This window comes from Protopterus annectens, chromosome 1.part0, assembly GCF_019279795.1.
Source record: "Protopterus annectens isolate FY-2018-M chromosome 1.part0, PAN1.0, whole genome shotgun sequence".
NCBI classification, from domain to species: domain Eukaryota; kingdom Metazoa; phylum Chordata; order Ceratodontiformes; family Protopteridae; genus Protopterus; species Protopterus annectens.
The window spans coordinates 846,688,662-846,706,424 of record NC_056725.1 but is presented as its reverse complement, the minus strand read 5'-3'; the positions used below and the strand labels follow the sequence as shown (position 1 = coordinate 846,706,424).

Here is a 17,763-nt window from a genome sequence, read left to right as displayed (position 1 = left end):
ACATAGAGCCTGCAACTCTCACCATGTGGGTTCTATCCATGAGCCAGTTGGCAACCCATCTCGTGACATAGGGGTTTATGTTCAAGCTAGTGAGCTTGTCTCTAATACTAGAATGGAGAATGGTGTCAAAAGACTTTGTGAGGTCTAGGTAAGCTGTGTGGACCTGCTTTCCCTCGTCTAATGCCTTGGTAACTGTCTCAAAGAAGTCCACCAGGTTTAGGAGGCATGATCTTCCCTTAACAAAGCCAAACTGGGTAACGTCCAAGGTTTGGAGGTTCCCAATGTCTCTGTTAATGAGTTCCATGATGATGCACTCCATAGCCTTGCAGACCAAGCTAGTCAGGCTTATAGGGTGATAGTTCCCGGGGTCCGTTGTGGCTCCACCTTTTTGGTGCAGAATAACTGTTGCTGTGCGCCACTCTGTGGGTATGTAGCCTGCAGAGAGGCTGAGTCTGAACAGTGCGTTTAGGTGAGGGGTTAGTTTATTTTGGAGCTTTTGTAAGACACAGCCTGGGACACCGTCTGGTCCCACTGAAGCTGTGTTTTTGGCTTTGGATAGGGCTGTTTTAACCTGTGTGTCGGTGATTGACGGGCCCTACATTCTTCTGGTATGGTTATGGGCCCTTTAGGGGTGAGAGGGGGGTGAAGTTTGCACTAAACCTCTCTGCCAGAATGTTGGCAATATCAGTCAGTTCAGTGTATTTTTTGCCATTCTGCACTAACTCAGAGCAGATCTGAGAGTTTCCACTTAGGTTCTTGACATAGCTAAAGAACGCTTTGTGGTTATCTTTGGAGTCATTGGCAATTTTTCTTTCGAAACCAGCCTTGGATGATTTAATGAGGGATCGTAGTTTCTTGCTGATACTGATTAGGGATGTCTTTCCTTCTTGGGATTTTACTGTTTCTGTACTAGTTTCCTCCTTCTGTTGTATAGCTTGTTTATGGCAGGGGTCCACCAGACTGGTTTCCTTTTCTTGGAGGAGTGAGTCTTGGTTTTACCTGGGATAGCACAATCCATGCATCCCTGCAGATGCTCATAGAGTGCCTTTGTAAAGGTTTCAGCAGCTTGGACAGCATTGTCCTTTAGCATGGGGGCTGTGAACCTTTCCACCTCGGTTTTAAGTAACGTGAAGTTTGCTTTTGAAAAGTTTTTCATGGTGGTTTCCTTGATTGGGGGTGGGGACGGAATGTGGATATCCAGAGTGATTAGTCTATGGTCTGATCTAAAAAAAAAAAAAAATGAAAAGACCAATGGTTAGACCACAGCTGAAGATAAAAATGGAATAATCCACGTCAGGAAATAAATCACTTGCAGCTTCACAGTAGCGCCCTTTATAAAACCAAAAGTTGTAACTGAGATGTAGTAGTCAAGGTAGGAAACGGTTCACTTGCAGTTTCACACCACTTTATTAAACAAGAGTAAGCGCTTTCGCGATCTAAGTTAGCTGATCACTTCTTCAGACTCATAAAAACAGTTAAAAAAGGTATGACAGACAGTGCAGAAGCTGAAATAAACCAAATTTTGCGTTCTGCAATAAATATGCTGGCAAAACTGTATGGTATATACGTTTTGTAGATGACGTCTTCCTGTTATGGGATGGTACTAGTGAAGAGTTGCAAGAGATGGTGGAGTACTTGCATAGCACCACTGAATTTTTAAGATTCACTAGTCAACATTCCAGGGACTCTATTGAGTTCCTAGATGTTTTGGTTAAGAAGACAGCGTTAGATGAACTTACAACAGGGATGTATAGAAAATCTACATGGAGAAATAGTATCTTACATAAGACTAGTATGCATCGAAAGGACAATATATGAGAATAAGCCGCTTACATAATACAGATGAAGGCTTTGTGAAGACAATGACTATATTAGAGAAAGACTTCTTAAACAGAGGTTATAGTAAGAAAGACATAAATGAAAGCTCTAAATATACCATTGAAAATAGGGATGGGAGATGTAAACCACTCTTCTCAAATACTATAGAAGATGTTAAAAGCAAGGAAGGTCAAGATTTTAAAGTTCGATTCCCTATAACTTATTCAAGTGACATCAGAAGGTTCTGTAATATTTTTGAGAATAATTGGAATTTTTTATTGTCGGATCCTGACTTGAGAGAATTGTTAGAAGATAGACCCAGCTTTTCTTTTGGAAATAAGAGGTCCTCAAAAAGGCAACTCTGTTATAAATCCAGAAACAATGAAAGAATGAAACAATGAAAGAATGATTCTATCTGATAGGCAGGGGACTTTTCCTTGCAGAAATTGTACAGCATGCGACTATTTATATAATAAATCTACATATAAACATCCTACATTAGGATTTATAATTGATATAGATTTTTATGCTGACTGCAGAACAGAAAATTTAGTTTATTTCAGCTTCTGCACTGTCTGTCATGCCTTTTATATAGGCAAAATCAATAGGTGTCTAAAGGAACGTATCCTTGAACACCTTAGAGATATAAGAAATAAAAAAGACACAAGTGCTTTAGCAAAACACGTGGAAGAAAAAGATAGGAAACATATTTTTAATTTCATGGTTTTAGAAATAATAAATAAAAGTAAGAGGGGAGGTGACATAAGGAATAAGGTAGAGGAAGCAGAACAAAGATGGATTTTACTACTTCAGGCAGATAGGTCTCCTGGATTGAACAATGCTGTTTCCTTGAAACCTTTTTTAAAATCCAGACCACTAAAACATTAAGTAATATGGATTATTACATAAAATGTGTCTGTTATATGTATATTTTATTTCATCTTATGCAGAATATAAGGCAAATTAATGTACTGATGTATGCAATTTTAATTAGTCTATGTCATAGTTCTATATGTGTTTTCATTGGTTGAACCATTTTTTTAAATACCAATGTTTTAACTGTTTTTATGAGTCTGAAGAAGCGATCAGCTGACTTAGATCGTGAAAGCGCTTACTCTTGTTTAATAAAGTGGTGTGAAACTGCAAGTGAACCGTTTCCTACCTTGACTACTACATCTCAGTTACAACTTTTGGTTTTATAAAGGGCACTACTGTGAAGCTGCAAGTGATTTATTTCCCGACGTGGATTATTCCATTTTTATCTTCAGCTGTGGTCTAACCATTGGTCTTTTCATTTTTTTTTGCTTGAGGTGTATACCAGGTGTTTATCCAGCTTTTGTTTTCTTTCACGTGTTTTATGGTCTGATCTAGCCAGTGAGGGTTTGACCTCCGGTGTGGAACACTGGTCGCCCATGTTGGTGATGACCAGGTCCTATATGTTGTTCCCTCTGGTGGGGGTGTTGACCAGTTGATCCAGGGCATTCGAGTTTATAAATTCTAGGAAGCATTGGGCAAGGGAGTTAGTACTTGAGTAGTTCTCCCAGTTTATGTTTGGGTAATTGAAATCATCCAGTATTAGGGTGTTTGGTAGGACCTTCATATTTCCCAGCATCTCCAGAAATGCGGAATAGGGGTCCTGGGTCATGGTGGGTGATCTGTAGCAAGCTACAATTTGGATTGCAGTTTTGCCCGTTGTTAGTTGCACACGGATAATCTCTGATGCATTGTGCTGCGCCACTAACCTGGAGGTGTGGGTATCCTTGATGAATATGGATACACCCCCGCCTTTTGTGTTTTGGTCCTGGTTCTGTGGCCAAAAAGTATGGTACGAGTTATAGCCTTAGTAGTGCTGGGGTGCTCTCAGGAGCCTTAAACCAGGTTTCTGTTACTGCACAGATGTCGATGGTCTCCATAATGAGGAGTGCCTTAAGTGTGTGCATTTTGAGGTTTAGAATTCTGGCGTTGAGTAGCATTACCCTCGGTTTTTGGTTACTTGTGCTATTTATGGTGGTGGGTTTGTCTTTTGAGCCTTGCCTAAAAAAGGCACTATGGGGGCAGCAAGAGCCTTGGCCAGTATTCGAAAGCCTAAGGGTGACAGGTGCAAGCCATCTCTTGTGAAGCAACGTGGCTTGTCGAGCATGTCATCCCAGGCAGACAGATACTGGATCCCCTTTGAATGACACAAGAAACTTTAGCCAATTGTTGAAATTGATAATTTTTTTCTTTATACTGTGGCATCATTCTTGGTGAGGGCAGGATGCTACTCAGGGTCAGGGTCATACCGGCCTGGGCTACATGATCAGAGAGCTCTTCCATGTCTCTTTTCATGTAGTCCAGGGAGGTACATCTGAGGTCATTCACACCAACATGGACAAGAGTCGTATTTGTACTTGTTCTGGAGTGACCTGAGTGCTTGTGTTATGTGGCGGATCCTGGCACCCGACAGGCAGCTAACTGTAACCTTCTCCTTGTCCAGCCTAGTTAGTGGGACATCAGTGTGCCTGACTATAGAGTCGCCTATTACTAGTCTGTTGGGTATGTTATTTTGCCTTAAGGGCTGTGATTGCGTGGCACACTGATTATGTGAAGTATGTGTTTCATGGTTGGTGATGGGGTGTGGAGGTTGCTTGGATGTCTGCTTTGGAGGTCTCTGTTGCATTTGCAGATTTTTATTTAGAACCTCCAAGTATGTTTTCATGTATTCATGTGTGTTACTTGCCGGTGTTGGTTTGTTACGTCTATGTGAGACTGGTGGTGTGTTGCAAGTATTACCCTTATCCTCTTGACTGTCAGTTCCAGTCTTGGGTTGAGAGAGCTTTGCCTCCAGTTTGGCTGTATAATTGCATCTCTCGCATATATTAATGTTTGGTGGTAGGAGGAGAGGGTTGTCTGTGTACATGAGGCAGTTGTAACATTGCCTCAAAATGCCCAGATTCACCAGTTGGACTGGAGAGTACACCGGAAACTGCCCTTTGGACATGCCTGAACAGGTAGAGTAAGTTGTTTTTCTGATTAGCTGGTGGGGATGAATAGAGAGCCTTGTCCTTCTGGACAGTACAGGGGGGGTCTAGTGCTAGGGTTAATTAGTGCTAGCTATGAGTTTTAAGCAAGTGCTTGACTGAGAAATGAATGGTTTAAGTGCTAAAGTTGAAGGTTTGTCTAGTTCCAAGGGAAAAATTGAAGAGTAGACTTCGTGGAGCCGAGAATAGTTTAACTCTAGCTAACCGGCACTGCCCAGTGGGCAAAACCGTGCAAATGTGTTTTTTATAGCAGGGAAGTGAAAGAGATAGAAATTAGCCCAAAATGGCCAATAAACTATTAACTTCTGGGCTGAAACCACACCTCTAGGGACAGATAGGCTGCTCAGAGCTCCCCTCTCACAGATGAACAGAGAAATTTCCTTCTATCCAAGTAAGGTATGGGCAACACAGAAACTTGTAAACCAGCCCTGGATTCAGCAATAACCTGAAAACTGGACTATACTACTTCAGAAAAGCGGGAAACAAGTATATTTTTTTGTTTTTTGTTTTGCTTTTCTTTTCAGAAAATAGAGCAGATACAATCAAAATTAACCCCAAATGGCCAATAAACTACTAACTTCTGGGCTGAAATCACTCCTCCAGGGACAGATAGGCTGCTCAAAGCTCCCCTCTCTCACAGATGAACAGAAAAACTTCCTTCTATCCAAGTAAGGTATGGGCAACACAGAAACTTGTAACCCAGCCCTGGATTCAGCAATAACCTGAAAACTGGACTATACTAGTTCAGAAAGGTGGGAAACAAATATATTTTTTGTTCTTTTTTTTTTTCCAGAAAATAGAGCAGATACAATCAAAACAAGACTTTAAATGCACAGAAAAGACCATCACACTTTAGTGCGTAGCCTACAACAGTTAAACAGATTATTTAAACACAAAAATGACTTGATTCAAGTGCAGGCAGCAAATAAGTACAATATGTAGCAATAGCAAACTTTTTAAATCACAGAAACGCTAAAAAACTGGCATTTTAGGCGGAATTAGTTAAGACAGCAAGAAAAGCAGAAAATGATAATCACTCCAAACTCTCTTTTGTCTCTGCTGCTATAGACTCTGCAGAACAACTGGAAGGCACTTATTGAGTGGAATACAAGTGCAAAAACTGCGGGAATGCGGTTTTTATAGCAGGGAAGTGAAAGAGATAGAAATTAGCCCAAAATGGTCAATAAACTACTAACTTCTGGGCTGAAACCACTCCTCCAGGGACAGATAGGCTGCTCAAAGCTCCCCTCTCTCACAGGTGAACAATGAAACTTCCTTCTATCCAAGTAAGGTATGGCAACACAAAAACTTGTAACACAGCCCTGGATTCAGCAGTGACCTGAAAACTGGACTATACTGGTACAGAAAGGTGGGAAACAAGTATATATATATTTTTTCAGAAAATAGAGCAGATACAATCATAACAACACTTTACCCAATTAACCAGTTAAAAAGCTCAAAACTGAGCCTTGTTCCAGCAGTCTTCAATCAGACAAGTTCTAACTGCAGACTCCTGCCACTAGGGTACAGAGAAACCTCCTCCTAAAAAGACGGCCTGGATCAGTGCACAAGTTATACAAACAAAGCTAGATCCAGCAGGCCTGAATCTAGTCTATGCTACAGCAAACAAGGCGTACCGATTTCATAAAGAAACAGTTCAAGTAAGCATGCGCAATAAGCCTTTAACCAGAAATTCCCAGCTCAGAAGGGCAGAATCTAGCCTCTCCTCCCACAAGAGTGCAGACCACAAACCTTCTTAATGTAAAATAATTGGCCTGAAGCCCAAGTGCTTAACCCAGAACTAATACACTTTTAGAATAACAGACGCTGAGCCTTCAATCAGCAGTTCCCAACTTAGAAGGATGTATGCTACCTGTCCTGCCATAACAGTGAGGACCACAAACCTTAATATAAAACAATTGTTTGAAGCCCAAGTGCTTAAACCAAAGGCCTTAGAATAACAGTTACAATTTAATCAGGCTACTAACAAGCAGTAATAAAGGCAGCAGAATAAATTCAATTGAGTACTTTTAAGAAGAGGCAAAAGCAAAATAAGGTAATAAAGTAGGAAGAAACACAAATACAGTAAAGCAGATGAACTGGAATTTTTTTTTTGTAGAGGGAGGAAACAGAGCAGATTAAGATACTATAGGGGAATGTCCTTTCCAAGTGCTTTCTCTGTACACAGCAGAGGAGATGGGACTGGTAGGAATATCGGAAATCAAAATATGATCTCACTGTACTCAGTTGAGTGAGCAAATGAAATGGGTCCAGGAGGAGTGTGCAAAAACAGATGTACAGCAGGGGCGGGGAATTCCAAAGCCACCAAGATTAACATCACAACAGGAAATAGGGAGGGGAGATGGGAATATAACTGCAGATAGACAAAGAGACAGACACAATATTTACTGAATCAAAGACACACAATATTTACTGAATCAAATCTTAAATAAGTGCAGATAAAAGTATACTTAAATCAGCTTGTGTCCAGTTGATATATGCAGACAAGTCTCAGTAGCCAGCAACTCCAATTATATTCTTCCTACTACAGTACCTTATTTTGCTTTGCTGCTCGCTCTTAAGTGTTCAAGTGCTTTTATTCTGCTCCAGTTATTGCTGCTTGTTAGTAGCTAGATTAAATTTGTCTGTTATTCTAAACCTCATAGTTTTGTTTTTAGCACTTGGGCTGGGCCTCAGGCCAGTTATTTTACATTTAAGAAGGTTTTTGTGGTCTACACTCTTGTGGACAAACCCTTATCAAAACCCTCTATCCATATGTCCGCCCAAGTTTTCAGAACACCATGTCTGGACAATTCCCATTAGTTTCTCCTGCCAGCTTGGTCAACATGGGCATAGTGAGACATTGTAGCAACTGCCTCATATACACTGACAGTCTTCTTCCCCTAGCACATAATACTTCTACTTGCAAGAAATGTGTCTACATTAGTGACCTGGAATCCATGCTTTCTCATGCCACAGTCAGTACTCCTGACAAACAGGAGATTTGCCAGCACAAACACCACACCACCTACATCACTTAGCCAAGTACAACACACACACACCTATGCAGAGGTCCTCAATAAAAACTTACCTAAACAGCAGAGACTTCCAAAACACACTCGAAAGCATTCCGTACACAACACCGAACATATCACACACAGCAAACAACACATCATTGTCTCACAAATACATCACATAAGACATAACAATAAACCAACACAGCCAATAACGCATAACAATAAACCAAACATACTAGTCACTGGTGACTCAAGTTATGAGATGCACTGATGTCCCCCTCACCAGGCTTGACAAGAAGAAGATCACGGTCAGTTGTCTGTCGTGCCAGAATCTGCCACATTATGCATGCACTTTAGTCTCTCCACAACAGGTGCAAGTATGACTGTCATTGTCTATGTTGGTGTGAATGACTTGAGACATACCTCCCTGGACTATATGAAGGGAGACATGATTGATGTGTCCCAGGCAGGTATGACCCTAGCCTAAGCAGCATCCTACCTTCACCAAGAATGATACCACAATATGAACAAAAAATAATTTACTTCAAAAATTGGCTTAGTTTCTGGTGTCATTCCAAGGGGATCCAGTATCTGTCTGCCTGGGATGACATGACTGACAGACCTCGATGCTTTGCCACAGATGGCCTCCACCTGTCACCCCTGGGATTCCGGATTCTGGCCAAGGCTCTTGCCTCCTCCACTGTGCCTTTTTATTCACTGTCCCAAAGAAAAATCTTCCAACATAAAAGATCCATCATAAAGTAAATTGAAGGTCATGCTGTGTAACGCTAGGAGCCTTAACCTGAAAATGCACTCACTGGAGGGTCTCCTAGCACTGGAAGATGCTGACATCTGTGCAGTCACGGAAACTTGGTATCAAAGTTGAGGAAAGCACCTCTGTCTTTCTAGGCTATACCTCATTCCACACATTCTGACCCCAAAATGAGGTCGGGAAGGCTAAGGGTAGTGAAGTTTCTATCTTCATTAAGGACAGGTACACCTTCAGGCTGGTTTGCCAGCATGACGCACTAGAACTATTCCAGGTGAAACTGACAGTTGGCAAGACACCCATCCAAGTTATAGCTAGGTATAGATCCCACTCCATGACTCAGGACACCCAATCCTCCTACACTGACCTAATCGACTCCATCAAGGTACCCCCTAACACCCTGATCCTTGATAACTTCAACTACCCCACCCTAGAATGGGTGAACTATTCCTGCACTAATGCACTCACCTAAAGATTCCTTGACTTCATAAATTCTAATGCACTGGACCAGCTTGTCTCATCCCCCACAAGGGAAGATAACATTCTGGACTTGGTTCTCATCAACATGGGTGACCACCGCACCACTCTCATAGTAAGTTTTTCCTTGGTGAGAGCAGATCGGTCTGTCTCATTTGAAGTTTCTATACTGCCCAACACCACCACCCCCAGCCATAACCAGGCTAAAAAACATCTCAACAGCGGACTACCACCGCCCCCTCACAGGAAGCAGACAACTATGCTGAACAGTATGCTAATGCAGTATACAAGCACTTGTACAACTGCATGGACTCAGCCATACCCAATAGAACTAAAACTTGCTCCTCAAGAAAACCTAAACCTGTCTGGTGGACATCCTCTATCAACAGGCTTTACAACAAAAGGAAGAAACTGTTGTCCAAGGGTAAAAAGGCATAAATTCCCAACTGGAAAAACTCCCTCCTTAGCCTCAAGCAAATTACATTTATTTATTTATTTTACATTTGTTTACCGGGTTAGTCCAACTGGATACATATCCATTTTCAGCAGAAACCCGGGGAGAAAAGCTCCACAGTAAAAACAAGACTTTAAGTTACATACAAATAATTTCATGATAACATGGTAGGAAGAGACACAACTTGAACATATCCATTTTCATAATAGATCCAAGGAGAAAATCTCCACGTAAAAAAACAAGACTTTGATTTACATACAGAACAAATTATTGGTAACATGGTAGGAAGAGACATCAATTTAAAACATAGCTATAAATTAAGTATTCATGTGATATGTAGGTAAATGAAATAGGGATGCACTAGACAATATTGAGGATTTAAATTCTAAGCTCAGAGGAGAAGGGTGAAGTTTTATCCCATTCATAAATCACTAATGAAAACCTCCAAAGCCAATTATAAATCGAAACTAGCCTCTGAAACAAACAAAAACCACAAAGCCTTCTTCAGTTATGTCAGGAACCTCCATGGCAGAGCCCAGGTTTGTTCCGAATTAGTACTTAACGGTACCACTTACATTGATCCTGTTTGACTTGGGTTCAGAGCAAACTTCACCCCTTTGTCCCCCTCAAAGGCCCATTCGACATCCCCAATACTTGTCCTGCACCCCACATCTCCATAGATCAAGTGTTAAAAGCCCTATCCAAGGCAAACAAAACAGCTTCCATGGGACCGGATAGTATCCCAGGCTGTATTCTGCACCATATCCAGCAAGAACTAGCTTCACCATTGAGCACCCTATTTAACCACAGCCTAAATGCAGGCTTCATTCCAGCAGAGTGGAGAACTGCCACCGTCATCCCCTTGCACAAAGGTGGTGCCACTACTGACCTTGGAAACTCGCCCAATCGCTACCAAAAACAAAGTTTCCAAGGCAGAAACTTTAGGTCTTTAGATGTTCAAAGGGAGGCTTTTTAGGGCTTCTAGGACTAAATTAAGGTCCCATGGGGAAGTAAGGTCTTTAACTGGTGGTTAATGAAGAACTATTCCTCTGAGAAAGGTGTTGCTTAGCTTATGTGCTTGTCAGTGTAATATTTTGGTAACCAGGATAAAAACTCAAAACAGAAACTAACTGAACCTTGATGGCAGAGTAACTGGAACCTGTGACAAATAAGGAAGAAAGAAATTCAGGCATCTCTGTAACAGAAATAGAATTAAGGTCCAATCCTTGACTGGTAGCCCAAACAGAAAAAATGTGTTCTTGAGAACTAAACAAAATGTGGGCCACCTTTTCTGAAAAAGAAGTATGTCTGGCCATTAGTGGAATTGGAGAAACCATGTGGGTAGCTTGACATTGGGAAAGTCCAGATGAGGCTTTTGGATGGGTGTAACATGAGATCCAGTTGTGGAACTAGGAGCCAATGAGGCCTGAGCAGGGGAAATAGACCTGACTGGGCCAGTATGGAGTAATGAGGATTATTTCCAATATGCAAGTAGAAGCTTTCTGTAGAAACTTTGGTATTATGGTAAGAGATGGAAAGGTGTAGAGAAGGCCGGGGGTGGGGGCACTGAGACTAGGCCCTCCCTTGACTGCTGCTCCCTGGGGGAATTAGAATGAAATTGCTTCTGCATGTGGTGTTTCAGGAGAAGCAAACAGGTCATAACAATGCTAGCCCTAGTAGCTGAAAATCTCGTGTCATTAACAGATTGAGGAACCACTTGTGATGCATCAGGATTAACCTACTGAGCCTGTCCTCTAGTCAGCTGACTTTCCCCAGTATGTGTACTACCACCAGAAAGTGACTTGAATGTAATACCCTCCACCATGTTCTCATGGCGTCCCTGCAGAGACGGTTGAGTTTGGTTCCTCTCTGCTTGCCGATGTAATATATTACTGACGTGTTGTCCGACTGTGTAGCTATTACTCCTGAAGGCAAGAAGCTCTTAAATTCCAGCAACACTACGAGAATCTCACTCAGTCCTGGAACTGCCCCTTTCCCACCTGGAACTGTCCCCCACTTTAATGAGGAAGAGTCTGTAGTTACTGTTGCTGAGGGTGGCAATGCTACAGATAGTCTTCACATGCGAGTACATTGGGAAATCAGGCATCCATTTAAATGATTTCTGCAGGTCTGAATTAAGCATATTATGTCTGAAAGGGAGTTTGCCAAGTGTAATAATTGTGTGGACAGCATCCACTGCAGTATCCTAATGTGAAACCAGGCATACTTGACCACTGGAATGGAAGCTGCCAGAAGACCTAGAGCTTTGGGGATCAGCAACGCTGGAAGGGACTGATGGGCAACATCACTGGATAGGTTAGCTGCAGGTTACACCAAGTAAACACCCATCCCATATTCGGTTGCAAACACTTTCCACTCCTTTTCCTTGTAAAGCACACATTAGGACCTGCAACCATAGATAAACTCTTTCCTGCTATATCTGCATCTAGATTGGTAGACATGGGCATCCTGAGGCAATGTAGCAACTGCTTTACACACACTGACAACCACTTAATTCTGCAACAGACAAATATAGTGAGAGTTATAGCTATACCATGTCACTGAAGGCCAGACTCTCACATACAGACACAAAAAACTAACAGGTTGTCAACGACACATACACACCACTAGTGCACTTACAAAAGGCCAGACACATAGACCCACATACGCAGGAGATACTCATATGTAACTTACCCAAACCTCAAAGGCCACTTAGACACAGTCCTCAGAAATGAAGCTTGTACACAAGCAAGACAACACACACCAGAACACATAAAGCCACATCTCATTGTGTGTCACAACTTCCAAGCACACAAGGAGCAACACTCCACAACCCAGAATTCTGGTCATAGGTGACTCCATTGTGAGACAAATTGATGTACCGCCCACCAGACTGGATAAGGAGAAGTCATCGTTAGTCGCCTGTCAGGGGCCAGGCTCCGCCAGAGCACACAAACACTCAGGTCACTAAACCCCAAGCACCACTGTGACTCAGTCATTGTCCATGTGGGTGTAAATGAACTATATGAAGAGAGATATGACTGAGCTCACAGAATACGTTTCACAAGCAGGTATGAGCCTAGCATGGAGCAGCATTTTTCCGTCTCAAAGGATGATACCACAATACCAATAGAAAATGATTGACTTTAACAATTGGTTTAACTACTGGTGTCATTCCAAAGGGGTCCAATATTTGTCAGCCTAGGAGAACATGGTTAACGGACCATGCTGCTTTGCCAGGAATGGCAATCACCTGTCACCACTAGGCTTTTGGATACTGTTTGAAACATTACCAACCTCTATGGTGCCTTTTTTAGGCAATGCCACACAGACGAACCTTCCAGCAGAGCAAAATCTATTCAGGATAAGCTAAAGGCATTATTGCTCAGTGCTAGGAATCTCAACAAGAAACTGCACTCCCTGGAAGCACTCCTCACTGTGGAGAATGCTGACATCTGTGCAGTTACTAAAACATGGTTTATGCCCATGGAAAGCACTTTAGCAGTGCATGGCTATGATGCCTTTCATACTTTGAGCACTCACTGCACATGAAAGAGCAAAAGGCAGAGATGTATCTATCTACATAAAGGATAAGCACACCTCAAGACTGGTCAAACAATATGACCTGTTTGAGTTACTTCATATCCAACAAACCATAGAAAAATTCCACTATTATATTCTTGCTAGTTACAGGTCCCCCACCATGAACTAGGAAATCCGTACAGCATACCTGAAGTTACTTGAATCGCTCACCATTCAGCTCAATAACATACCCATGGGTGATTTCAACTATCCTTCCATTAAGTGGAAAGCATACATGACCACTAATATTAAGCCCCAAAGATTTCTCGACTTTGTCAATGCACATGCCCTGGAGCAGCTAGCCTGCATTCCCTCAAGGGGTACAAATATCCTATACCTGGTACTCACAAATATGGAAGAGCACTGCACCCCCCCCCCCCAAAGTGTGATGCCCTTACTAGTTAGAGCAGATGACAAGACAGTCTCCCATAAAATAAAGATAAAACTAGACCCCACCACCTAACCCCAAAAACTTTAAGAACTTTTCTTATGCAAACTACAAGTGGCGGCATAGCTAGTTTCAAAGCTCTACAAAACCCAGAATGTACAGAAACCTATGAGGAGGAAGACACAATAGCCCTGTACAACCATAAAAACAAGTGCACAGAAATGATATTACCAGACTGAAATAAGCCTAGATCAAACCATAGAAATAAGTCACTCTGGTGGACTCATGGTATTAATAGGTTGCACAGTAAAAGAAACTCCTGTCTAGAGGTAAGAGAGAGAATGTGGCCAACAGAAGAAACTCCCTCATTACTCTAAACAAGTAAATCAGGGAACTTGTCAAGTCTTCAAAAGCAAATTTTAAGGCAAAAATAGCCTCCCAAACTAAGGATAACCATAAGGCATTTTTTCAGTTATGTCCACAATCTTAAGGGCAACACCCAACAATGTGTGTAATTAGCTGTAGATAGCATCACCTATACACAGTCTGAAGATATAGCAAATCTGCTGGATGATAAATTCTGCTTAAATTTCACCTCCCCATTACCTGTGGTTACTCCCCAAGAAATACCCTCCACCATTCCTCACCAAAGAATAGGGTGCCACTACACTCTCTAAAGCTAAAACATCGATTCAGTGGGTCCCGATGACATACCAGGATGCCTCTTAAATAGCTTTAAACAGAACCTATCAGACCCACATGGATCTCTATTTAACCACAGTCTCTGAGCTGGTACAGTCATATCTCTGCATAAAGGGGGACCATCAACTGACCCAGGAAATTACAAACCCATAAGTTTGACTAGTCTCTTAAGCAAGGCCATGGAAAGAATAACCCTGGACCTGATCAATAATGATATAGGAAACCTCCAAACACTGGACTCAAACCATTTCAGCTCTGTCAAGGGCAGGTCATGCCTACTAAATCTGGTGGACTTCTTTGAGAAAGTCACTAAAGCCATGGAGGAGGGTAAAACAGTGCATAATGCCCTACCTTGACCTGGCCCAAGGCATCTGACAGAAATATCCACTCAAGAACTGGCATAAATCCCTATGCCACCAGATGGACAGCCAGTTGGCTCATGGACAGGACACGTTGTTAATGTGGGTGAATCCAGATCCAGCAAGAGGCCAGCTACTAGTGGAGTGGTGTACCACAGGGCTCAATGCTAATACCACTCCTGTTTGGAATAACATTCTCTGAAGTCAAGGCTAATGTAGAAGGCCTCTGTCTTACAAAGTTTGCTGATGACTGCAAGTTGGGGGTAATCACTGAATCCCCCAGTGATGTAGATATCCTTCAGAATGGTCTGACTCAGACAAATGACTGGTGTCTGAGCCACAGCCTAAAACTAAATGTAAAAAAAAAAAAAAAAAGCATAATCATACGCTTTCGGAAGTCAAATACCATTTACAACATTAATAGCACACCCCCAAGAGTGGACTCAGAGGTGAGAAATCTAGCTACACAGAAAGACAGATAGCCTGAAATTTGAACACTGTGTCCACAATGGTGAGCAAGTCCTTCTATGTGACAAAGCTTATAAGTACAGGTATGCATTCCAGGGATGTTATAGTCCCACTGTACTCTGACCTCATCAGATCAATAACAGAGTAAAATGTATCTTTTGGCATGTACTTGACTAGCTACTTACAACAGGTGGAACAACATCAGTGGTTCCTCACAAAGAAAATACAGGGTATTAACATGTCCTATACAGACAGACTAAATACCCTATTTCTATACTCTTGTCTCCTACTGACTTTTTAAGGTGTGTCCTACGCCTAACCTACAAGACACTTACAGATCCAGCCCTGATGGAGCTATTGCACATTCACAAGACTATTAAAACCAAAAAGCCAAACGATCCACAAAACCCGTAAACGAACTAGGTTTATTCCTGTACAATAAAAGTTAAGCGCTTTTCGTTGCCGCTTATACGGCAACTTCATCAGACCAGGCTGATGAAGCTGCCGTATAGGCGGCAACGAAAAGCGCTTAACTTTTATTGTGCAGGAATAAACCTAGTTCGTTTACGGGTTTTGTGGATCATTTGGCTTTTTCGTTTTAACAGTTTGTTTATGTTTACTGAGTGTGTTTTACATTCAGAAGACTAATAGCATGAGTGTCACCCAATCTATGGATCGAAATCTGGTCTGCAACTCAAACAAAACATGCTGGAGAAACAGATATGTGCCTCAGATTACCCCTTCTCGGGAACAGGCTTCCTATTCACATGAAGAAAGGACTTTCCCCTGGCCCTCTTCAAATGCAATTTGGATAAATGGATGGGGAATCGTAAATTCACTCCTGGGGCAGCACCTATGTCCTTTATGGACAGGGACATTCTGTAAAATAGTCAAAGGCATAGACACAGATCTAAGCCATCCTCTAGCTCCTAGGGATCATAAATCAGGTAAAATTCAGATAATACTGGCTAGGCTTGTAAGCACTCTTAAGCCATTAACCTTAGTAATCTCCCATGAGCCTACGTTTTGGTGATAAATGTGTAATATATACACACACACACACACACACACACACACACAATTGTATGCATTAGAAAATTTACATCCAACACACTTACACAGTTTTAAAATTTTTTCAGAAACACCAATACATTGTTGTTTTGAACTGCTGATAACCACCTTTTGTGGTCAATAAGAGAGATAGGGGAAACGCGTTTTTGTAATACATCTTCAAGACAAATATGCATGTTGGTCATATCAATAGGAAAGGTGATTTTAGAATTAGGCCTAAGGGGACAGCTTAAAAAAGTGTCCTGCATGGAAGTTTTAAACAATACAGCAGACACAGGGTTAGGTGAATTAAAAGCATACTATTGAGCAAAACTGAAAAAAATCTATTGTACACTTACACACCAGAGGAGACCCCTAAGATACCTACCAAACATGCAGCTCTGATAAACACTCCACCTCTCAGCAGAATGAAGACTGCACACATACCTTATGTGACTGTCCCCTCACACCCTCCTTTGGAACAGTATGCCCTAGAGACAGGTAGGGCAGAAAGGTATAGGATAATCACAGGGATACTCAGCATTCCTGAATGTGGATGCTCATTTTTTTTTCAATTGCAATTTCTAACAAATGTAATAAGTAAATTCAGACAGTGAAAGAGGTAAGAAAGGAGAGATGTATATTGCACAAAGCATGTTCATCAATCTTGTTAGAACAAGGACTATAGAATACAGCATCTGTGAATGTGGGTGCTGTAAAACTAAGCAGGCATAGCAACAAGCCACACAATTACAGTGCCCACTAAAAAACAAATCAAAATATAAAAACAAAAACAATAAAATAAGTTATGTGAATTTAAAGAATAAAATATTTCTTTTATTGGGAAACATGTTATGAGACTCTGTTATAACAGATGACATGGACACAAATATTTTATTTGAACTAATGAAGCGTAAATCTACATCTCTAACTATATACGTATGGGTCATTCGATGTATTTAAAGCACTTCTTACCTTTTGTTGGGGTTTCTAAAAGATTAGCATGTTTTTGTTTTAAATGCTCTTCAAGATCTTCTGATGCACCTGTTTGACCACAAAATGGACATTCAGGTATGCTGTAAAGAACAGCTTGTATTTTCGTTTCAGAAGCATTAAAATGCATATCAGGGCTATTACTGCCATTTAGACAAGGAATGCATTTCTCACTATGTATCTTAGTCCTGCTGTGCAGTTTCTCATAATTATTTTCAATCGCTGCTAAGCTTTGACGTTCTGCAGATGGTCTTTTGGAAGCAGGACTAATGGGAAGTTCATACTTTGTCTCAGCATCTTTGCTCTTAGGACTGCTGATGCTATTTTTCAAGTTTGATTTTTTTTCATGTCTTGCATTCATCTGACCAGAATTCTCATTCATTTCATTATGTTCTCCATTTACTTCTGCATGAGCAGTATTAACATGAAAAGTCAGTTCATCGTACGTTACTCCAGACAGACTACAAAATGGACAGGAAGGCTCAGTCGCTAAATGGGCGATTAAAAGGTGTGTCTTCATTTCTGGCTCGGTGAGCCCATCTTCTCCACAGATATCACAAGCAAACATTGTGAACAACTGAATTTCCTACAGAAAACAGAAAAAAACATTACAGTGCAATAAACAGAATTTTCATGATCACACTAATGTTTCTCAAACTCATGACA

The 17,763-nt window shown here is 41.4% G+C and overlaps 1 protein-coding gene across 1 annotated transcript in view; it reads right to left on the bottom strand.

The window, feature by feature from the left end:
• ZUP1 (zinc finger containing ubiquitin peptidase 1) overlaps positions 1–17,763 on the bottom strand; it is a gene marked incomplete in the record, with an annotated part of 497,787 nt that overhangs the window by 398,570 nt on the left and 81,454 nt on the right. Inside the window, 1 exon segment of the mRNA XM_044063659.1 lies at positions 17,080–17,683. Within this exon segment, the coding sequence (XP_043919594.1) occupies positions 17,080–17,683 (604 nt within the window).